The sequence below is a fragment of the Podarcis gaigeae genome (genome assembly GCF_964106915.1).
Source record: "Podarcis gaigeae genome assembly, chromosome: 7".
NCBI classification, from domain to species: Eukaryota; Metazoa; Chordata; class Lepidosauria; order Squamata; family Lacertidae; genus Podarcis; species Podarcis gaigeae.
In genome coordinates this window covers 24,435,966-24,459,812 of record NC_139683.1, presented here as the reverse complement: position 1 = coordinate 24,459,812, position 23,847 = coordinate 24,435,966, and the positions used below count along the sequence as shown (strand labels likewise).

The following is a 23,847-nucleotide window of genomic DNA, read 5'->3' as shown; positions in this document are numbered from 1 at the left end:
GCCAACCTCTATGGGCCAGTTGGCACATTTGGAATTTTTAGAAAGATCCCTTGGCAGCAGTCACAAAATGGTAGCATAACACCAAATGCCTACCCCATAAAAAAGAGGGAGGACCACAAAATGGTGCAACATATGCTACCTCTGCATTGACTGCTTCGTAAGTGGGAAAAGGTACATACAGAAAGCAGCTCTTTGTACCTCTTGGGTGTTGAATTCTGGCATACAATGAAATATGGAAATATTTAAAGTGGGGAGGTTCAATCATGGGCATAGCCAGGATTTATGTTGGGGGGCATGATTTATGTTGGGGGGGCATAACCAAGCTATCTGTGATTGGTCAGTTACTTAACTATTTTTACTTATTTTAGGGGAGCAGGTGCCCCCTGCCCCCCCCTTCAGCTATGCCCATGAGTTCATTGCAGAAGAGGATGAGTCGTGCAAACAGGAATTAAATACAAACCATCTCTGGTGCACTGGGCATTTTCAATAGACTATTTGTGGACCTTATAGGAGGTACTGGCAGGTACACTCCTGCCTGGGGACACCACCCTTGATGTACCTCATCCAGATTTCCTTGGCAAAAGGGTGGGATAAACACGTCACTTGTAACGGCTATTTTCCAGCACTGCAGAATATAATCCACAACAAAACCCACCATGGGAGCCTTATAGCTGCTTCACACACATTTTGAGAGGCAGGGGTGCAATTGGTAATTTGAAACTCAGGATTTACAGGGCATGGGGGAATCTCTTTGTATAGCTCAGCTGTGGGGGCCTTTGGCTCTACTACTGTCCTTGAAGTACAACTCCTACCAGCCCCAGCAAACAAGGCTTGCCTGGGAGTCTTAGTTCAGCAACACCCAGGCCCTTGCAGAGCCAGGCAGAGGCCCCGGCCAGGTAGATAATGTGCCCCCCCTTTTTTTACCCTAGGGATAACTTAAGTCTTATAAATAATTTTCACAAAAGTTATGCTGACAGATAATTTTATTTCAAGGCTTGAACCATATCTGCATATAAAGACAAAATGAAAATATAAATATGCTGACCGAGGCCCCCTTTGTAATGGGAGACCAGGGCCAAATGGCCCATATGGCCCCCCTTCTGTCTGGGCCTGGCAACACCAGGCAGTCCCACCACGTCTTCTCAGGGGATCATATTCATTGGATCGCTTATTTCCAATTTGTGGGGAGCCAGCCCTGCTGGAAGGGGTCCCGGACATCAGCCCCCAGCACCGATTTATCTCCCTGCTCTTGTTTAATATCTATATTGGTCGCAGGGGAGGCAAGCCCAAAGCAAACAGAGGAGGCAGCCGCCCACTAGGCCCTACTGCCGCGTTCACTTGCGATTTTAAAAAGCGACACCAGCGGCGTGCCCCGTCCCCGTTATGTCACCATCACCTCACTGGACCTCCCGGGCTCTGCCCCGCCGAGCCTCCACGAGGCGCCCGTCCCGCTCCCGCCGCGCCTGCGCCGTGCGAAGAAGAATGCCCAAAGTTTGGAGCGCCCCGTGTTCGGCTACCCCTGGCCGCGCGCCGTTCTCATGGCAACCGAGCTCGAGCGATAAACACTCCCGCGGGAGCCTATGAGAGGGAAGTTCCTCGGCACGCGCAGCTCAGCAGGGGGGCGGCGGCCGCCGCTTTCCCCCCTTTTTAGCGCCTGGGAGAGGAGACACCTGCGCGCATTCCCTTCGGCGCAGCGGAGCGGCAGGTTGGCTTCCCGCGGAGGAGCCGCCCCGGGAGACCCGCTTCTTTGCCTCGGCTCGGTGTGGGGAGTGGGGTCCCGCCGCGCGAATGGGGTGCTCCAGCAGCGCTCAGACACAGGTCAAGGACTGCAGCCGGCCGGCTCCCAAGTCTCCGGACGCCAACGGGCTGCAGAAATGCGGTGAGCGCCCCTTAGGCTCCATGCTGGCAATTTATTATTTCTCCTTTTAAAAAAAGTTTCTATCCTGCCCTTACAAAATTGCTGCTCTGGAAAGCCGAGCAGGCAGGGGACGCGGGCTCAGCACACCTGGGGGTGGGGGGTGGGGAGCGTTTAAAACCCCTGTAGTAATTAATGGTAAAAGCAGCACCTAATTTAATTCCCGCTTGATATTCGCTCCCTTTGTAATATTGGGAGTTATGTGCCCGTGAAACCTTTATTATATGTTCCGCTCAGTCGAGGGTTTGCGCGTCGTGCATCAAAGGAAGCCTCTCCAGCCGTAATACGTTTGTAAGGAAGGGGCAGAAATGTGGTTTTCCCCTCACGGAGCTACATTTCCCAGCACCCATAGCAAACCTCAGTTCCCAGGCTCCTGTGTGTTTGAAATACTGTATACGGTGTGTTACGGTTTTTGTGTGTGTGTGTTTTTAAGGTGTCGCAATATTCTTTTCGTAGCAAGAGGCGCTCAGTTTATAATAGAGTTGAATCTGGTGCGGGGAGGGAAGGAGGATTCAAAACCGTTTGGAGCCGTATTTTTGTTAGGGTCGCCACACCTGTTCTTTTGGGTTGGGAATTCCGCTTTTCTCGAGCCTATATAACAAGGTGCATTGCTCAAGTTCTGTTTCCTTCTATACACCCAGAAGAGAGGCAGGTACAGTCCTCCTTTGATTATCCTTTCTGCATTCTTTGCTATCTTCAGATGGGAAGATACTTTTAACCTCTAGTCCATAAATCTGTAAGGTAGTATTCCCTACTAGTCCTACTTAGAGAGGACTCATGGAAAATAATGAACATGGCTAATTAATTTCAGGTCCATTAATTTCAATGGGTTTATTCTGAGGAAACAATTAGTTGAATAGAACCCTAAATTTGCTCCCTCTTTTCTTGCCTACCCCCATGTCTCCATTTTACTTTCTCTGTGGTTAATGGAGGAAAGCAAAAGAATCAAAAGTTGCGGTGGGGGGAGCCCACTTCCCACCTTAGTTTATCTTGGCTTGTTCTAGTGCTAAAATTGCCATTCTGGCAATATTCATCCTGATCCATAGGAGCTAGTGCATTTAATTTTACTTCTAAATAAGCAACTATAGGGCTGTGGGCCTATTTTGTAACTACCGATAAACTACATATGGCTGTGTCATTGTTATGTAAGTTTGGCAGATATTTTGTTTTAATAACCTAGTCTACCGGCCTGTGTTAAACTGGACTGCTAAGAGTTAAGAGGTATTAACTCTCCAGTATAAATTATAACCAGGCTTCAAAAAAAAGCTGTACTGAAACTCCGCATAACTTGCCTGAGAAGAAGTTGTGTATAAATTTGCATATAAACAAATAGCGTTTACACCCAAGACACACTGAGGATGTATATTGTTTGGGTTATTATTCTGTGTATACCTCCCTGTGAGCAAACCTCAGTTAACATGGTAGGACCTACTTTTAAGTAAACATACTTGGTTACACTTGCAAAAAGGTTCTCAGGCTTTCATAGTTTGTAGATAATGCATTATGTGCAAATGCTGATACATGCCAGTCTTCTCAATAAAGCTTTTTAAAAGTATATATTTCTTAATCAGGCCTTTTAGTTATCTGATACTCCTTGATATAATGCCACATGAAAAAGTTATGTTTAATTTTTTGTTTTAATGTCCAGTAACACAATACAGCCTTGGCATTGTTAAAACAGACCTAGGAATAAACAGCTTTTCATATTTCTGTTTGAGTCCAGATTTTGTGTGTAGTATAAACGTTTAAGGAACCCTGCTCCTCCTGGCGACTCATTAGATGACCTTGTTGAGGACTGGTATAACCGGCTCTTGGCAGCCATTGATGAGATCGCGCCTAAGCGCCCTCTGCGACCCCGTCGAAACCGGGCCCCTTGGTTTACTGAGGAGCTCCGGAAAATGAAGCGGGATCTCAGACGGCTAGAGTGAGTATGGCGACGGACTCGTGACGGAGCCTCAAGAACATCTTATAGGACGCTTATGAAAGCCTATGAGATGGCTATGAAAGCTGCTAAGAAATCTTACTTTGCAGCTTCCATTGCATCCGCTAGCTCTCACCCGGCACAACCTTTTAAAATAATTAGGTCAATAACGTCCTTAGGAGGACAACCAAATTTAAGCACAAATTCGACCCACAGCTGTGAGGCATTCGTGAGTTTTTTTGCGGAGAAAGTCCTGTTGCACCGCCGTGACCTCCCTGCCAATTTAGATACAGTGGCTGAACTGGAGGCCTCTCGACTGACTTCAGGTCCAGTGTTGGACCATTTCGATCGGATACTCCCTACTGATGTGGATAGATTCCTCCAAGTTGGTAGGCCCACCACCTGCCTCCTTGATCCGTGCCCATCTTGGCTGATTAGGGAGTGTCCAGATGTTGTGCGGACCCCCCTGGTTGAAATTATCAATTTGTCCCTTGACATGGGGACATTCCCAGGGGAATTGAAGGAAGCAGTGGTATGTCCACTCTTAAAAAAAAACTTCATTAGATCCCTTAGACCTATCCAATTACCGCCCAGTTTCAAATCTTCCATACCTGGGTAAGGTAATTGAGAGAGCAGTTGCTGAACAGCTTGGTAGGTTTCTGGAGGAAACATCGGCATTAGATCCATTTCAGTCTGGTTTCCGTCCTGGTTTTGGGACGGAGACGGCTCTGGTTGCCCTAACAGATGATCTCCGTAGACAACTGGATCAAGGCGGGTCAGGACTGCTGATCCTTTTAGATTTGTCAGCAGCCTTTGACATGGTCGATCATGATCTTCTGGACCACCGCCTTGCAGACGTGGGGATACAGGGCATAGCCCGTAACTGGTTGTGCTCTTTAATCTCTGGTCGGGGACAGAGGGTGGCACTAGGGAGGGAAATGTCGTTACGCCACTCCTTGGTGTGTGGAGTGCCGCAGGGCGCAATTCTCTCCCCGATGCTTTTTAACATCTTTATGCGCCCCCTTGCCCAGATTATCCGGAGCTTTGGGCTGGGCTGTCACCAATATGCTGATGACACTCAGCTCTATCTGCTGATGGATGGCCACACTGACTCGGCCCCGAACACACTGACCAGATGCTTGGAAGCTGTGGCTGGATGGTTTCGTGGGAGCCGATTGAAACTAAATCCTTTGAAGACAGAGGTCCTATGGCTAGGTCGGGATGGCATGGGGATGAGGGACCAACTCCCTTCTCTTGCGGGGGCCCAATTAGTGCCATTGCCTTCCGTTAAGAGTTTGGGTGTAATCCTTGATGCCTCCCTTTCCATGGAGGCACAAGTTACAGCAACAGCCAAGGCGACATTTTTCCACCTTCGCCGCATCAAGCAATTGGTCCCTTACCTTTCTCTCCTGCATGAAGTGGCTTGTCTGATTCCATTGCATTATAAAATGATGCCACAGGAGACTGAAATGTGACACAAAACTCTATTAAACAATGCAGTTCCTTACAACTGGTCTAAAAATTTACTGTGGTTAACTTCTGAGCTTTACAGCCATTATATGCTGGCCTTGAAGGTGGTGCAAACTGTGACTGGTCCAGAATGGGGTGACTTTGTTTGTGGTTTGGAGGCTGCAAGTCAGGGATATATTATGCTGATTTTGTGAGAAATCCACTATTCACCAGTTTGTGGACTATATTCAATGTGTGAATAAACGACAGATGGACAAAGGCAAAGCTATAGTATAAAATTAAAAATCTAACTTCAAAAAGAGCAAAAAAAAAAAAAATCCTGGGGGAAATATCAACCCCATGGTTAAAATTGAAATTATTTCCCTTGGGCATTTTGGACAAATAAGGGCTTTGGCAATTAGTTACACATATGGCAAAATCTTAATGAGGCCTTCATCTTCTTTTTAAAGGATTTACACATCTACGTAGTGGAAGGTAAGGAGGCCACTGAATATATAAAGGCATGTAACTAATTCTGCTGTACTCTTGGTGAGATCATTTTACCAGGAAACAAACATGTCATTCTGCAGTTATAAGCTTTTTCCTGAGTTTCCTTAAGGCTTCTTCATTTAAAACAGTTTTTGTAGGATGGTTTAATAAGTTAACTTGTCAAAATTAATTTGGGTGGGACACTGTGCTTATCATTACCATTCATACTTGTTGGGGTGGGTAAGGGACAGAAACATCTATACATACCTCTGCTTTCAGGCTACAACATGAACACTCTGCCTTTTTGCTTCTAAGCGTCAGAACTAAATGACTTGACATGTTCATTCAATAATTTGTGAAATAGCTGCTATCATGAGATGCAAGATACCTGTGGAGGAAGGAGGTTATGCATTGCTTTATGTCTATATTGTTGAAGGCCTGGTCCACTTGTATTGGCTGCAGTAAAAGAACAGTAGTTTTTGTGCAATAAACGACATTTATTCACATATGGAAGGAGACCAGTAAAAGTACTTGGTTTGGAGTGGGCTTACTCCTACTGACTTTAATACTGGGGCAGGTTTTATGCACCCCTCTGTTTTGTCCAAATTTAGGACTGAATGGGACAATTGAGCCACTCTGTTTTGAATTTCTTATAGTGCATTCTACATGTTTCATTAGAAGTTATAGCTAACATGCATACTGATAACCACACTATCAAAAAAGAAAAAGTAGCCCTAGAGTTGCTTCTGGTGGTGTAGTTGCCACTCCTAGAAATTACTCTTTCAGGTGTGCTTTGATATGGGTGGCTTCAAGTTTACAGAAGAACAGTTAATTGTATGGATAAATGGGATATATATATATATATATATATATATATATATATATCCTATAGATTTGCTCTCAGTAATAATTTGTGTTCTTCTTTTCTATTTGCTTCATCAACATTCCCAAATTAGAGGACAACTTGCCCATCGCAGTTGAAAATGAAACCGTTTCTGATCAGACCAAACTTGGGGTAATGGAAGAAGTGGAGCTGGGCTCGGATGGAGCAAAACTAAGCAAGGGTGTTGCTGAAGAGGAAGCGGATGTTTTGATCCCTGGAATCACCAACTGTGCCCTTTCTACCTGTCAAAGAGTCGACCCTGAAGGCACAGAGCCTCAACCAGTGGCGCCGGAAGAGAAGTTCAGCAAAAGTTTGCCTGTCTCCCTTTTAGAAGCCGGTGAGCCTCGACCTGTGATACCAGCCGAAGAGGTTGGTGAGCCTCAAGCTGCCACAGAAACTGCCAACACTTTGCCTCCGGAAACTGTACAGGACAGTCAGCCCGATCCTGTTGAATCAGCAGAGACAGGCACAGCTGAGCCTGCAACTGAGGAAATTGTTAGGAGTCTTGTAACGGAAATTGTGAAGGAGCTGCAAGTGGATGAAGAACAACAACAGACTGAGGGTAATAAGTTGTGCTATTTCAGACTGAGAAGGCCAAGTTCTGACCTGTATGCAGATTCCACCGATTGTAATGAATTTTTTTGCATGCAGGTACATGAGGGCAAAAATCTTGCCCTGTGGGTTTGAGTTGTGTGTAGCTTTGACAAATAATTAGACTAAAAGGGGCCCCTCTGAATAACTGAGGTCAGTGCCACCAATTGTTGCCTTGTTTTGTTTCCTTGTTCTCCCATTTCATATACTTAGTTTCCTCCTCCGCCCCCAGCAATTATTTATGCTAGGTGAGATGCTAACAAGAGAGTGGGTGGGGAAAGCCCTTCTTTGGTGCATATTGCCAGAAGACAAATGGCACAAAGGCGACTGTACTTTGATTTGGTAATGGATCTGAACATTCTGACATCAAAGTAACTTGTTTCTCTTTTATTTTATTTATTAGATTTGTATACCGCCCTTCATCCAGAGATCACAGGGTGGTTTACAATTTTTTACTAAATTCCAAATCAGTCCAGTCAAAATTATTGCGATGTGTATAATAGTTAACCAAAAATACAACGCTATTATTGGTTTCAGTCTGCTTGTGAGGTAATAGTATTTATTTAGAATTGCTTTGCTGCATTACATCAAGTGTTTATCTTGTCCATTATCAGTCTCCCATCACACCAGGAAAATTCCCCTTTGAGATGCTGTTTGGCTGTGGCCTTTGGTAGCTGTAGGTATTCTGCATCTGAACATATCAAGAGTTATACCTAGTGCTGAGTGGCTATTAGCTATGATAGCCATTTCCCATGACGAATCTTTTCTGTACCACTTTTATGGTACGTGCAGTGGGATTTCTGCAAAATGCAGGCTGTAGGAAACAAGGTAGTATTCATTTACTGAATGGTTTGAAAAACATCAAAATCATGGGTGAATGGAAATTCTGTTTACATGGACGTACATGTCTTGACACGTGGAATGCTGGCAGATGAAAACCATATAATCTTTTGTATGAAGTTTAGTAATACGACTTAAGTTACTTATTTCACCAACAACTTTTCTAAAAGTACACAGAGGACAATGGTAGGTACACTTTGATGTGGCAAATACATTTATATCAGCTGGCAAGTGCTGCATGTCTCCTGTGCTTTCAACTATTTCTTCTTTGATGTTATTAAGAACACCCATAGCATCAGTGGGGGCTGTTTCATTAGTACAAATGGAGCATTGCCCCACCAGCTTCAGGCAGGTGCCACCTGCCTGCCTCCTTACCATCAGCCCCAGGGGTAGCTTCTCAGTCTTAAGTTTGCCCTTTATAGAACTCTGCAAGAAGGAAGAGGATGGGGACAAAGCTGGAATTAATTGGTTTTGCCTGTCATTGGCTCTACCTACGTTTGGCCTCTCTTGTCTTCCATTCTACCAGTTCCAAAGGGTGCCAGCCATCAGTGCAGAACCTGCTAGGGCACTCAATACTCTTTCAGTGTTCCCTGGCTTGATCTCTATGGTTACTGTTCCAGGTGAGACAGGAGAAAAGAAGGAAACTGAGATGCACCGTGATGCAGTAAGTGAGGGCTCTGAAACAAAAGAAGAAGAAATGGGAGAAGCTACGGCAGCAACAGAGATAGGTATGTTGACGGAGGAGCAAAGGGCTAATATATTAGAAGTTTAAAATGCTGTATTCGTATTCATAACCTTTCATTGGCACGTCCTGGATGCTGCCTGCATTATTTAAATAGAGGTATGTAAAAGGTGTCCTGCAGGTAGCTGCTTGTTTTTAAATCTGCCTAGGTTGTGTAGGATTAACTCTGAGATGGGGAATCTGTAGTCCTCCAAATGTTGAACTTTGACTTCTGCCGCTAGCCAATACGAGCAGTGGCCAAAGATTATGGGAACTGTAGCCTCGCAATACAGTGGTACCTCGGGTTAAGAACTTAATTTGTTCTGGAGGTCTGTTCTTAACCTGAAACTGTTCTTAACCTGAGGTACCACTTTAGCTAATGAGGCCTCCCACTGCCGCCACACGATTTCTGTTCTCGTCCTGAAACAAAGTTCTTAACCAGAGGTAGTATTTCTAGGTTAGCAGAGTCTGTAACCTGAAGCGTCTGTAACCCGAGGTACCACTGTATCTGGAAAAAACCTGGTTCCTCATCCCTGGTCTGTGTGTCTAGGATTGCTCTAACCTCATCTAGAGGTTGTCAGCTTTTGTTTAAAAATGGCAGTAGGGACATGGGATGATGCCTTCTCCAAATGAGTTCCTGCCAGCATGACCAGTGGTCATCCATAATGGGAGCTGCAGTCCAGAGCATCTGGAGGGCAGCCGGTTGGGGAAAGTAGAGCCTGTCTGTCTGCCACTTAACTCTACAACCCTCTTGGAAAGCCTTCACTTCAGCTGGGTTCACTTCTGTCATAATTGCACAGCTGTAGAGAAAAGTCCTTTGAGGAGGGGTCAGACTGTAGGGAAGCTAGCAGCAGGGCACAGTGGCTATTGTAGCACTTGTGTGAACCCTTTTGCTGTAAAAATTGGACTACCACTACCTGCTTTCGTCTACTTTGGCCCCAAGCCATTTGAAGCAGATAAGCTAGTTAAAAATAGACTTGGAAAAGATGCACATGTGAGAAATGAGAAGCTTAATTATACACATTTAATTCCATAGTTACTATTTGCCAAACACATTCTAATGATGATCAGATTGCTACCATGGCTCTGGGATTTCCCATTCTCGGATTTCTGTTATAATAGGTGAGGAATGGGTAGGGTTCAGAAGCTCACTCACTGGACAAAACAAAGTACAGGTTTTGACTAGAGACAAAAGAACAAATGAAAAGGCAGGCAAAAGGGTTCATTGCTCAGGCCAGATCTAACATTACAGCACTTTAATTTCCCTCAATCTTAATTGATGGTGGAGATTTCCTTTCTGTGAAACTGAAGGCCCCCTACTGCTTTGGAAACCAGGGTCTGCAATTAAAAGCTCATCATAGCACCCAGGAGAAATGCTTGATATAATTACTGGAATTTCTTATAGTGGGAAGAGGAAGTGCCTGTGCATAAATATGCCCATGAAGAGATAGCTGTGTTTTGTCTTCCTAGCTCTCTCTCATACACGTATATGTATTTAGTAACTTGCTGTTTTGAGTTGTGCAGAATTGCAAATAAGAAATAGTTGGAACCCTCCCCTCTCCCGCATTGCTCACTCTTTGCAAACTCAAATTACCAGTGTCAAGATTTCTTTTCTTTAATTGAATCTGCTTTCTCAAATCAATTTGAAGCACAAGATGACTCAACAAGTGTGAACTTTAAATGTTTTATCATATGGCAACACTTTGCATCAGGTAGCCCTAGTACTGGTCAACAGAGGCTCAGACGGCTTTGTCTTGTTTTACGGACCTTTCTGTACATGCTCCTTTCAACCCTCCAGTTGCTAAGCACTCCCATTTGGCTTTTGTTTAGCTGCTGTGTGATGCTGGGAGTCAATAGGGTATGTATTTATGGACCAGGGTGAGGAACCTCAGGCCTGGGAGATGTTCCCAGGCCACACCTCTCTCCAGCCATGTTTTGTACCACCCTCAAGTATTTTTTGCCTTGTTGGAACATGTCCTTCAACTGTAATAAAAACTACTTGCTAGCCTGGATTGAGGATAGAAAGGAGTATACAAGCATGTGCAGAAAGTAGCCTACTGTACAAAGGTAAAATTTATATTGTTTACTCTGACTACTTCTGCTTCTGTCCTGGCATGGCATGTGCCCCCTGCCCCTAGTTGCCCAGAAGGGAATGCAGCCATGAGGCTGAAAAAGATTCTCCAACCTTTATAAATTTAATACCCAATTATTTCCAGTAAAGAAAGGATCACCATTTTCATCAGATCTGATTCTTCCCAATAATCCACTTTAAGCTTTACTGCCTTACTTGCATTGTTCTGACATGCTAAATATTAACAGCAGAAGCATCTTCATATGATTCATACAGATGACTTCCTTTCCAAGAACTGTTCCTAGAATATATTTGTCTAAAAGTCATTGCCACTTTTAAAATTTTAGGTTTTGTTTTTGTTTTATATTGCAGAAGCTACAAATAATGAAGAGTGACTCGTGGCTTCTGCCTGGACTTCATCTTTGGCTGCTCAATTGATATTAGCACTGTGATTTTTGATATAATCTGGTTTTTTATAGAAGCTTGTATGGACTTGTCACTTCTGAGCACTAGGGGAGAAACCATTTTAATGATTTTATTTTGGGAAGTCAAGTTGCCAAGACACTGAGGAATTGCAATGTGTTAACCTTTCATGTTTGCCATAGAGTGCCTTCTGTAAACTTCCATTTAAGTGAAATCATGTGTTGCAAATCAATAACTTCATCTACTGTATTTCAGTTAAAATAAATAAATTGCTAGGGCAAACTGTATTGACACCCATAAATTGTAGAACTGGGTGCATGGAGATTCTCCAAGCGCTAGATATGAAAGTGTCTGAGCATGGTTAGGTTCTAGTAATGTTGCAGCCATGAGTACCAGTACAACTCTTAAGTAAATTTTGTTACATAAAACAAGTATGGATATTGGAGCGTAATATTGCTGCTTTGGTTCAATCTGGAAAGATGCATCAATTCATGCCTTATTTTTTTAAACTAATGAAGGTAGTCACTGCAATCCAGCACTCAGGGGATGAGAGCTAGCATGTAATTATGGCACTTTGAAAGCACTTTGAAAGCACAGGATAACTGTTGTCACCTGTTGACAAAACAAGCAATTCTGTACACTCTAGAAAGAAATTACTGATAAGCACAACAGCAACATACACTGTTACTGTATTGTGGTGGTAGCACTTCTGTTAAAATGAAAATGTTAAATTTTAAATCTGTAAAATTCTAATCAATTCCTGAAAACACACACTAAAGTAAAAGTATAAACCAAATGAATTGCTGCCTCTAGTGTGTAATTATGTGTACTTCTAGAACACTTTATAGATTTCCCCCCAAAGTGTATATGAATTCTATTTGCCTTTATAAACCTGTTATTTGATAGTAATTATGAAAAGTGAACCCTTCAGTCTTTTTCAAAGAGAAACGTTGAAGTGCAAATCTTATAGCTGAGAGAAAATAATTTCACATAAAAAGCAAGAACTTTGCAGACGTTTAGTGTGAATCTATTGGTTGCATATTTTTGAGAAGTTGGGTAAACTTGAGCAGAGCTGATCTTCACCCACCTTATGTCTGAACCAGGAAACCTTTGTTTTATGCTGGGGTATACTTGATAATGGTTGGGATTTGTGCCTCATGTAGTCTATAAAATGGTAATTTTAACACTGAAATAAAGCATTTATGGAATGTCTGCATGAAAACTAATTCTCTATTCTAATATCGATAGGCTTATGTATTGTGTGTTTCACATCTTTACCTTCGGAAACGAAAACCACTTGCAATACATTTCCTTTTGTAAGGATCATGTAACTTACATGCTATCAGTGTCCATGACTTGATGGATAACTAGGTATTAGCATGGTAAGTCCTGCTGTTCCTATACTAGGATGCTCCTGAAACTCTGCTGGAGTTTGCAATCAGTATCACTTTTATCACAGAGGAGTCTGCTCTGTGCACTTGTTATGCACCACGGAATAGCAATTGACAAGCTTTACTCCTTTAATCTAGGTGGGTATTTATCATATCTCCTGGAAGGAAGGAATAGGTGCATATAAGAGTTTGAGCTCACCCAGTCCTGGGAGGCCTGTTAAGGGGCTTTTTAGATAGATTTTTGTAACATACCATTAGCTTTTGAAAATGCTGAACAGTGTAGTGCTGTGACAGATAATTCTATCCTTCTACTCAGGCAATAAAAAGGTAAAGGGACCCCTGACCATTAGGTCCAGTTGTGGCCGACTCTGGGGTTGCAGCGCTCATCTCGTTTTATTGGCCGAGGGAGCCGGCGTACAGCTTCCGGGTTGTGTGGCCAGCATGACTAAGCTGCTTCTGGCGAACCAGAGCAGTGCACGGAAACGGCGTTTACCTTCCCGCCGGAGCGGTACCTATTTATCTACTTGCACTTTGACGTGCTTTCGAACTGCTAGGTTGGCAGGAGCAAGGACCGAGCAACGGGAGCTCACCCCATTGGGGGATTCGAACAGCCGACCTTCTGATCGGAGAGTCCAAGGCTCTGTGGTTTAACCCACAGCACCACCCGCATCCCTATTACTCAGGCAATACTTCTATGTAAAAGCTTTAGTGTGGGGTATTCAGGCCACTCACACTTCTAGGCACATACATACTAAAATATTTTGCCTACAACTTTCATAATGGCAGCACCAAGACTCTCTTCTGTTGCCACCGGTACATAATTTTCCTCTCTCCAAATGGGTTCAGTCTGGTGAAGTAGTCGTCAAAGCTGGATTGCATGTTTGTGATGGAAGGGACTATCTGCCCATTTAGTCTTCAGAGTTAAATAATTACAGGAAGAAAATAGTTTATTGCCATTTTTAATGCATTTGCCTCAGCACATGTACAAATTAAGAGCACATGTCCCATACTAACTGCAGGTAATATGGAGTGCTCAAAAAAGCTCCTTAAATTCTTCTCACACCTGCATTCCATGCTTGGTTTGTGTAACTGGTTGCTACAGAGGTACCGTAATTCTTAAGGCTAGAAATATATAATTTGGCTTGGAAGTGTCACTGTGAATGACCGAATTGCGACTTGGCCTTCACTGCTGCCTATTTCTGTGTGGTATTTTTAGGAATAGAAGGTCCAATTTAAACACCCAAACACATTTATTTATGAATGAAGAAACAAGTCTAAATCTGATACTTTATGCAACTGGTTTATTATGTAACACCCCCACAACCACAAAGTTAATTAAAATTAGCTATTTTTGAAGGTAATGTTATTTAAAAATACAAAACACCTCAAAAGATCCCCTCAGTATAAAATTGGCATCAACATTAGGTTGTTTAGTAAGTCAGATGGGGTCAGGACAGAAGTCCAAGACTATGTTTTTCAAAGTGGCTAAATCTAAAGTTAACATCCACCTCCAATACAGTATTCCGAAAGAATCCATTATAGTCTTTCCGTCAAACATTTTTATGGGTAGGGTTGCTTAATGTAGTGCATAGCAAGAATGCTATCTTGGCTTCTAATCACTACGGAATGAATCTACATTAATTTTTTCTATAAACTATTTCACAGTCTCCCTCAAAATACTACTTCAAGGGCCAAGATGTACCCAAGTATTCAGATCTTTAATGAGCTTCATGTGTACCAAATCCTGCAAGGGCTCAGAGCATTTATGGCACAGTAGAAAGGGGATGCGGGAGGAGGATCCTTGCCAGAAGAATTCATGTAGGATCCCAGTCCTGAATTTGACTACATTATATGAAGCCAGTGTCAGAACTGAACTCCCTACACAAATCATTCCTGATCCTGTGGAAAGGAAATACCAAGAACAACTAAATTTATAGTCGTGGTGGGGCATCTTGCAGAGGTCCAGTGATGGCAATAGCTTCAATCTCCACACGAGCACCCTGTAGGGAAGATAATAATAAATTTTATTTATACCCCGCCCTCCCCGGCCAGAGCCAGGCTCAGGAAGGCCAACACCAGTAAAATTACAATAAAAACATAATAGAAAAAAAACCCACCAATTTAAAATACAGGTTAAAATGCAATTTAAAATGCAGCCTCATTTTAAAAGTAGCCCATAGATCAAAACCGTTAGGAGAGGGAAATAAGGGTCAGACTGAGTCCAAACCAAAGGCCAGGCAGAACAGCTCTGTCTTGCAGGCCCTGCAGAAAGATGTCAAGTCCCGCTGGGCCCTAGTCTCTTGTTACAGAGTGTTCCACCAAGTCGGGACCAGTACTGAAAAGGCCCTGGCCCTAGTTGAGACCAATCTAAACACCTTGCTACTTGGGACCTCCAAAGTGTTGTCATTTGTGGACCTTAAGGTCCTCCGCAGGGCATACCAGGAGAGACGGTCCCGTAGGTATGTGGGTCCTCGGCCGATGTTAAACAACTGCATTATAAAATCAGTGTAGGCATCTTTTGCACTCCACAGCTTTGTGTCCATTCCAATTTAATCCTCCTTAGACTCCAAGGGTCTATATGCCAATGGTGGCTTCTGTGTAATAGAAAGCACTTCCACTTGCTGGAGGGGGCATGTATAAAATTTGCAGCCCTTCATGCCACGTAAAAGCTGTAAAAATGTGAGAGGTGCTGTTGTCTATGAGAATTCTATGCAAAGCTTAAATGTATACAAGCACTGCAGCCATTCACAACGACTCCTGATAGTGCTATTATAAATGGTCACAAAGCATATCTTGAATACGTTAAGCTTTACATGGAATTGTCACACACTGTCTCTTAAGTTTCATGCTTGTTTGGTTCTAAAAAATCCATTTAGGATTACACTTCATGTCTTCTAAACATGTGCTCCAGTCTATGAAAGCTAATGTCGCAATAAGTCTATTGGTCTTTAAGGTGCCAAAAGACTCTTAAACTGAAATCCTATACGCCCTTACTTGAGAGTAAACCCACTCAACTCAATGGGGCTTGCTTCTCAGTTATATCCTGCTCCTTTCTGTAAATTCTCAAAATTACTGGTAAGTTTTTAAAGTCCTTGTGTCTAAATAATTTTAGCAGTTCTATCTGCAAGAAATCGTATAGAAGCTGTTTTGTAGAAATAGAACAGCACTTACTTTTGGCAGAGCAGCAACTTGGTAAGCGGCTCGGGCTGGAAAGTTGCCCTTGAAGACTGAGTAGAATAGAAAAGACATTGCCATGATTACATTGACAACATGAAATATGGAGTTTTGCTTACATTTGCAGCAGCTTGCTGAGTTAGGTAAATAGATTCACCAATGATACAGCAGGCTATCTGTATTCTTGTACTATGCAACCACAGGAAGTAGAATCAGTATTAAGTTTTTAAGCCTTAAGGCAAGAAAAAGCTTACAGATATGTGGGAAATGCCAAGCGATGCCTTACAAGAAAGAGGAATTTTCAGTAATCAAGGAGCAGAGCACTGAAATCCCATAAAGCTCTTCATTTGACTTAACTAAAGCAAAATAAAAATATTTTGCATAATTTATACAGGTTGTATAATCCAGCTGTCCTTGAGAGGGGCTTTGTTTGTATGTCATGGTATGTCAAGGCCAGGGGTCAAATTCAGCCCTCCAGGCCCATAAACATTTTCACTAGGCCATAATTCCTCACCAGGCCCACTCTTTGCTGTCCTCTAGTGATAGTGCCTGGCTGGAATCCAACTAAGCCCTACTCAGAGTAGACACACAGAAACTAATGGAACTAAGTTATGTCCATGGGCCTAGCACTGGGTATAACCAATTACAAAAAAAGCAGCTCACAGACTGTTTTAACAAAAGGGCTCACAAGAGCATGAGCATTAAAAACAGAACAATTTTCTTTCCACACACCCCACCCCCATCTGGATTTTCTCATTCCATTCTGTGTCGCTCGTCAGCTGAAGCCATCTTGGTGGAGACCACATTGCTTCATGTTTTGTACAGGGCAAAACATTGTTGCTTGTACAGCTGGCGGTACACAAGCGTTAGAGCTGTAGCGATATTTACATTGCTTGTAGATTTCATTCACATCATCAAAGTCCTTCATGTCAGCCATCAGCACAGTAGTCTTCACCACTATACATGAGAAAATGGTATTTTAAACTCCATTCCCAATTATCAAGCTTTAAAAAACTATAACAATTTTTCAGCATGTGTTATGGTTTGAGCTGGTTGCTCCAGCTCAACCGCATGGCTCGTATCAGCCATTCTTGAGTTCCTATATCAATAATTTAGGAACATTCACCACTTTGTACCTAAGCCAAGTTTTACTGCCTGTGCAACTTTTTCTGAAAAGCTCATGAATCTGACCTTTGGAGAGTTTGGAAGTGGGGAAGAAGGAAACTTTGGAAGGGCAGATTTTAAAGGTCTTATGTTTCCAGCCTATATTTCTATGCTTTACTTTCTGCATATTTTGTGATTTTAAAATTCTGCTGGGATTTTTTCACCAAAGAGTACTTGCCCCAAACTTAGATCTTGGAACCGGGGAATTCTCCTTTTATACTTTGTTAAATAGTAACCAGGAGGTAGTTCAGATTGCTGGTACCTGTTAATTCAGAATTTCACATGAAGAATAAAGGTGACATAGTAAGAACTTTCAAAATCCTAAAACCCACCAAAATGGGGGCTCAGTAAGATGTTTGTATCAACCAGAATTATTTTTTGTAAAGCGACATGGGATGTCATGTAAATATGAGAAGAGTGAATGTTCTTGATTCCAATCCTGCAGATATTCACAGCAGCCCCACCTCTGTCATTGTCTCTCACAAGGTAGAGATACTTCCTTTTCCTCTCTGATTCAAGGTAAGATAATTCAGAAGTAACTCATTTAGCATAGCTTCTACTCACCATTGTCATACCCACAGCCAACAGCTTTCAGAATTTCTCCAATATTGTGAAGGGCCTAAACACACAAAATGGGTTTGAGTCATTTATTTGGATTTGCACACCTCACCCCTAGGAGTCACAGCCGGTTACAACATATGCACTATTTTAAAACGTCATGAAACACAGGGTGGGAACCAGCAATTTATAATGACAAACAAAACAGCAAAATATTAAATCACCAGGGCCCTCATCCAGAAAGAGTTGTGCTTACAAGTCAAGTCACAACCAGCCTACGTTCCATGAATTTCAATGAAACGTAAGGAAAACTAGCTTTCTCTGCAGTGGCAACTATGTGCACAAGAACCTTGGAATTTTAGTCAGTTATTTATTTATACAAATAAATAAATATATACTACCTGTTGCAATCAGCCTCCAGGCAGCATGCGAGTTAAATAGATAGAATAATAAAATAGCAAAACCACCAATATAAATAAAATGCAACTGTTTAAAAAAATTAATGCAAATCACATAGAAATGTTTTTGGCAGCTGGTTGTCACACAGGGCCGATGTCAGACCATCTGTCTACACTGACTGGCAGTGGTTCTCTGGGATTTCAGACAGGGGTCTCTCCCAGCCCTGCAGAGAGATGCTGGGGATTGTTCCTAGGATGTTTTACAGATGCTCTACCACTGAGAGCCTTCCCCATTCCCAAAATAGGGGCCCCAATGCCTTCCCCATTCCGAAAATAGGGGCCCAGAATGTGTGCTCTTATTCAGCCCTGTAAGCCAAAAGGGTCCTGAAAAGCGTGGGCACTCTTTCATCCAGTATCCCTCGGTGCAGAACACCAAAATCTTCAATGGTCCCTGGCAGCTATGTGGTTAAGTGGGACCCAGCTCCCAACCTCCCAGGACTGGTTGTGTTGAAACAGTACACCTGATCTTCTATTTTGAACCTTGCAGACATGCCCTTAAGATTTAATTTATATGCTACATGAATAATGACATCAGACTCATTGTCAGAATAATAATGGTGTTTCACCTGCTTGGCTTGTTCCTTTGTTCCTCCAGGTACAAATTGTCCATTTGAGGGATCCAGGCCAAGTTGCCCTGCGATATACATGGTCCTGTCTACCAACACTGCTTGGCTAAGGTTCAGTAGTAGAGCAAAACAGAGAGAGAGAACAAGAAAAAGAAAGAGATTTACTTTTTTGCTATCTTAAAGTATTTTATTTTGGTTTCCCAAAGATTTCCCATACATAACTTAGACATGAGCTTGCTTGCTTGTTTATTTTTGACGTTTGCATGCAGCTCCACAGCATAAATTTCTCTGGTTGGATTATAATGAACAAGTAAAAAAAAAAAAAGAGAGAGAGAGAGCCATTAAACCCAAAGCAACATGAATTCAACAAGGAACCAAAACCTGACCTCAAAGTTAAAACATTTTGATTTAATTGAATACCGTGGAGGACCAGCCTACATGAGTTATTGAAAATGTCTGAATGAACAGAAAGGTCTTCAACAAGTCTAGCTTGACTTCATCCTCAACATATAAGCATCAGTACATCTCAGTCTTCTGGGTGGTAGAAAGATCTTGCTCTTCGTTCTGTCCTGAAGTTAGCTACAGTATTCTAAATTCTCATGTAATATAACTTTGTCCAGCTGCTGAGAATCCTGATCCAAAGGGAGAAAAAGCAAGGGGAGGGGGATTTTGAGTGGGAGAGTGGTTTGAGGAAAGATGGATCTTCCCCCAATGCTCTGCTCAAGATTACAGCGCCCTGTGAATGCTTCCCATTAAATTATCTAAAAATCAGGCTACAGTTACAGACATAACGTGCAGTTTTGACCCCAATAAAGTACTAGAAACTTGCAGGTTACAACTAAACAGCCATAAAGCTCTCTTTCCAAATCAACTCATGATGCAATCTTAGGCACACCTTACTCAGAAGTCAGTCCCATTGAATTCAGTGAGACTTACAGTATTGGATGGAAGCCAAAGAAACTAATGGTAAGTAACAAAGATATTTAATTAATAATCATAATGATTCAGCAGGCACTTACACTGCAGACAGTCAGCCGCCAGATTAAAACACAAAGGCTGTTCACTCAGGCCTTTGGACATTAGCATTGTTGCAGTTTACTCAAGGTTGCATTGCATACTGTCTTTATTGGTATTTTACGAGACCAATTGTGTTTTATGAAATGCTGTTATTGGTACAGATATTGTATGCTGGACAGGATATAAACAGATTCATCAAGGTAGGTTTTGCTATAGGATGTTGGGTCACACAGCTTTATGGCAGTCTGGGCATTTGTTACATGCCTGTTCAGTTGGTGCCAATAACCACTGCCACCTGGCAAACATCCAAGCAGAAAGCAGCAATCTGCCACTGATTATAAATATGATTTCAAGTTCTCTTTTCCCCTTCTGAGGCTTAAAAGTTTCTTATTTGGCAGAACCAGTGCAGTTGCAAATATTATAATCTAACGCTCTGCTGGTCACTCCAATTCCTACACCAATTCTAAGAACACTCAGGCTGAGAGGACCATATCACCACACTTTTGCAGTCAGAGTGACAGAAATCCATGAACCACCACATTATCTGCAAGTTTCAGTATACGATGGACACCCAAGAAATTTTAAAAAGCGCTTAACTGCATTGTTTCAGCACAAATTTAATGCTCAAGGACACCGCCCTCCACGTTCCTTTAACATGCAACTCAGTGAACATTGGCCTCTCTTAAATACATGGTGCGCTAGCCAACTAATTTGGAACAGCAGATTGCAACACTCAATTATAAATGGGAACACCTTCAAACAAGCTAAAATGATGCAAGCTTAGCCTGGAACCAACCTTTCTGCTGTTCGGGGCAGAACATTAAAAATTAGACTAATGGTTACAAGTTGGTAAACAAAGCCAAGTGCATGACACAAAAGGATAAAAATCCCTTCCGTTGATGAGCACATGGGGTTGAGCTTTTTTTCCCTAAGAACTTTAGAAGTCCCCCCCCCTCCTTGTGCCTTAAATATTCTTCTACTTTCTACCCATTACCGCTGCTCAGCATTGTTCAGCATATGTAGATGAAACCAGCCATTAAATGTAGAGTGCTCCTATTCAGGGTTCTACAGTGTTTTTCAAGGAGCATTCAATTTCTCTCCACACCCCTCCCAACAAACAGCTTTCCCCCAGTAGGTCAGCATTCCATGCTCACTGACCATATCCAGGCCACAACCAGACCATGACATGCACCCCCCACCCACTTGCAACCTCCTCCTTTGGCGATCATTCATAACCGAGTAAGATTGTCTTCCATGAACACGGTTTTAATCGTGAGTCTGTAAGTGACTATGGAGGCCAGCTCTGGATCCACACGTCCTTCCACAGTGGGGACATAGGTTTCCAGGTGGGAGTTGATCATGGTGAGGGTTTGCCAAAAGTGCCGCCTTCTTAGCACGTTTCTCCCTTGCGTCCTGAGTTTGAGCTCTTCAAAGCCCATGACCCTTTGGTAAAGGCTGTTCTCCAATTAGAGCACTCGCAAGCCAGTGTTTCCCAGTTGTCAGAGTTTATACTACATTTTAAAAGATTTTCCTTGAGACAGTCTTTAAACCTCTTTTGTTAACCACCAGCATTACACTTTCCATTTTTAAGATCGGATGCAAACTCATTGCCACTGTGTGTTACAGGGGAAGGAGGCCTTCATCTAGGCCAAACCTATTATTAATGGCAGACTACAACCTAGGAACATCTTAAAAAGCAGAGACATCACCTTGCCAACAAAGGTTCGTATAGTTAAAGCTATGGTTTTCCCAGTAGTGATGTATGGAAGTGAGAGCTGGACCATAAAGAAGGCTGATCGCCGAAGAATTGATGCTTTTGAATTATGGTGCTGGAGGAGATTCTTGAGAGTCCCATGGACTGCAAGAAGATCAAACCTATCCATTCTTAAGGAAATCAGCCCTGAGTGCTCACTGGAAGGACAGATCCTGAAGCTGAGGCTCCAATACTTTGGCCACCTCATGAGAAGAGAAGACTCCCTGAGAAAGACCCTGATGTTGGGAAAGGTGGAGGGCACAAGGAGAAGGGGACGACAGAGGACGAGATGGTGGGACAGTGTTCTGGAAGCTGCAAACATGAGTCTGACCAAACTGCGGGAGGCAGTGGAAGACAGGAGTGCCTGGCGTGCTCTGGTCCATGGGGTCACGAAGAGTCGGACACAACTAAATGACTAAACACTACAACCTAGGAACAGGACCACCTCAGAGTATGTACATTATGAACATGACACATTCTAAAACTGGTGTCTTGCTTGATGCAAAAGAATAGCTTTACTTGCAGATGCTGAAGTTTGTGAAGAACAGAAACTACAAACTAAGAAACCAAAGCTGACCGCAGCTCTTATTATTGGGGAAGAAAATATCTTTTGCAATATTGAAGTCTCATTAAAGATTATTAACATGCCTTCTTCAGGTATATCAGCTTACTCCAGACTTGGCCTTGAAGAGAGACTCCTTGGCCTTTTTCATTTTACACTAATTAAACTTTTAGTCTAGCTAGCTTCTTCGTTAATGATTAAAAAGTGCAGTAATGGCAAACCAGCTCTTACTCAATGGACAGATTACTACAACAGCTTAGCGTAGGACAGCATCTTCCATTTGAGGAGTTCAATAAGCTTTACATATATTCAGGTTTTGATGACAACCTGCCTCTGGTTGCCTTATGAATAAATTTGAAATGTATTAAAGTTATTCACATCCTTATTAAAAATTGAAAGGATTAGTAGCTCCCTCATCCCTCAACAGGGAGGTGGTTAAAAAAAAGACACGAATGCCAAACTGAGGTGTCACCCTGAGGGAAATTTTCCAGAGGCCAGAAAAAGCTATCATCATGCATTTTTACAGGTTGTTAAAAGGAAGTAATATTTTTAGTTAAAGACAGCGCTCTACCCAGGACTACAACTGAGGTATTGAACTCAGTGAATAATAATAATAATTTATTATTTATACCCCACCCATCTGGGGTATTCACATATGTGAATATAATACTTTCAGCCAATTCCTTTTTTGGCTGAACTGAGGTTTTTTTAAAGTATTACTCCTTTACCCAAGCAATTGATCTGGCTGTACACATGCAGATATTATGTTGTTAACAACAACAACAACAACAACAACAACAACACCAACACCAACAACAAGTACATCTCCCCTCACATTTTGGGGCACAGCAAGTTAACAATGCACTTAAGAACACTGGAAATTGCCAAATACCAAGACAGACTATTTGTCTGACTACTCTAAGTGACAGTGGCTCTCTGGGTTTCAGGCTACAGGTCATTCCCATCACCTGATATCCGCAGCAGAGATTGAGCCTGGGTCCTTCTGCATACAATGCAAGTGTTCCACCATCAAAGGCCCCTCTGATTCACCATCCAAGCAGGACCCTTCTAGCAACTGGTACCCTGCCCTTGGCCATTAAGGCAGAGCATAGCCATCATGGCCAGTAGCCATTGGCAAGCCTTATCCATTAATCCATCTCATCCAAGTTGGTGGGCATCACTGCGTCTTTGCAGGAAGGAGTTCCATAGTTTTACCACGAGCTGGGTGAAGAACTGCTTTCTTCTAAACATACAGTAGCCCTTCCCAGATTTGGGGCGATTTGAAGCTCTTTGTCTTACTTCCTGAATTTTTCACACGCTTGCAGAGCCTAGCAACACCCCCCCCCCAGCAAGTAACCACTGTATTCAGAGACATATGATGCCTCTCTCTGCTCCTGGAATATTTAGCCACAGTGACTAGTGGCCATTCTTGATTCCTCCATGGATTTCCTTGGAAACCTCCCCCGCCCCCCGCTTCCTTTTCTAAAGCCGCTGGCATCTGCCCATCTTGTGGCAGCGAGTCCCGTAGGTGAACTGCAGTCCACGTACAGAGGAGGAAGACTGCTCTTACCTGTAAGGGCCCATGGCAGCCGGAGCTTTAGCGGTGCTGATGATCTTCTTCACTAAGGCGGCCATGGCAGCAACAAGCAGCAGCTCCTCGCTCAACGGACCGCTGGATGAACGAAGCCGGCGGCTCTTTGCGCTTGAACTTTAACCGCCTCCCACTCCGCCCCGCCCCCGCCCCCCAAAAGCCAACGGCGGCCCCGCCTCCCACTTAGCAACTTAAGGCCCCGCCCCCAGCTCTGAAACCACGCGGGTTTTTTAAAGTATTTTAAGTCCCTCGCCGCCCACCGTACAGCCTTCTGCCGCGAAGGATTATGGGACATGTAGTCTTGAGGGTT

At 43.0% G+C, this 23,847-nt stretch overlaps 2 protein-coding genes and 1 long non-coding RNA gene across 3 annotated transcripts; 1 reads left to right on the top strand and 2 right to left on the bottom strand.

Moving 5' to 3' along the window:
* The first annotated feature begins 1,483 nt into the window (after window positions 1–1,483).
* ERICH5 (glutamate rich 5) lies at window positions 1,484–12,515 on the top strand. Its single transcript, XM_083749850.1, has 4 exons — window positions 1,484–1,879; window positions 6,731–7,219; window positions 8,709–8,816; window positions 11,253–12,515. Exons 1-4 carry the CDS (start codon window positions 1,789–1,791, stop codon window positions 11,273–11,275), a joined length of 711 nt encoding a protein of 236 aa, XP_083605976.1. The 5' UTR covers window positions 1,484–1,788; the 3' UTR covers window positions 11,276–12,515.
* Window positions 7,791–8,698, bottom strand: LOC310849562. Its single transcript, XR_014566980.1, has 2 exons — window positions 8,584–8,698; window positions 7,791–8,062 (listed from the first exon to the last, which is right to left on the bottom strand). It is a non-coding gene; the product is annotated as an uncharacterized lncRNA (long non-coding RNA).
* Window positions 12,516–13,978: 1,463 nt separating the features above from the next.
* Window positions 13,979–23,753, bottom strand: RIDA (reactive intermediate imine deaminase A). Its single transcript, XM_083749863.1, has 6 exons — window positions 23,517–23,753; window positions 18,615–18,720; window positions 17,597–17,651; window positions 16,757–16,825; window positions 15,866–15,921; window positions 13,979–14,694 (listed from the first exon to the last, which is right to left on the bottom strand). Exons 1-6 carry the CDS (start codon window positions 23,579–23,581, stop codon window positions 14,626–14,628), a joined length of 420 nt encoding a protein of 139 aa, XP_083605989.1. The 5' UTR covers window positions 23,582–23,753; the 3' UTR covers window positions 13,979–14,625.
* Between the last annotated feature and the right edge of the window lie 94 nt (window positions 23,754–23,847).

Coding starts and splice junctions, on each gene's coding strand:
- ERICH5 (XM_083749850.1), top strand. CDS start 1,789: ATGGGGTGCTCCAGCAGCGCTCAGACACAGGTCAAGGACTGCAGCCGG. Junction 1,880..6,730: donor CAACGGGCTGCAGAAATGCG/GTGAGCGCCCCT, acceptor TTCCCAAATTAG/AGGACAACTTGCCCATCGCA. Junction 7,220..8,708: donor AGAACAACAACAGACTGAGG/GTAATAAGTTGT, acceptor TTACTGTTCCAG/GTGAGACAGGAGAAAAGAAG.
- RIDA (XM_083749863.1), bottom strand. CDS start 23,581: ATGGCCGCCTTAGTGAAGAAGATCATCAGCACCGCTAAAGCTCCGGCT. Junction 16,826..17,596: donor TGGCTGTGGGTATGACAATG/GTGAGTAGAAGC, acceptor TCTCATGTATAG/TGGTGAAGACTACTGTGCTG. Junction 15,922..16,756: donor GAATGAAATCTACAAGCAAT/GTAAATATCGCT, acceptor TATTCTACTCAG/TCTTCAAGGGCAACTTTCCA.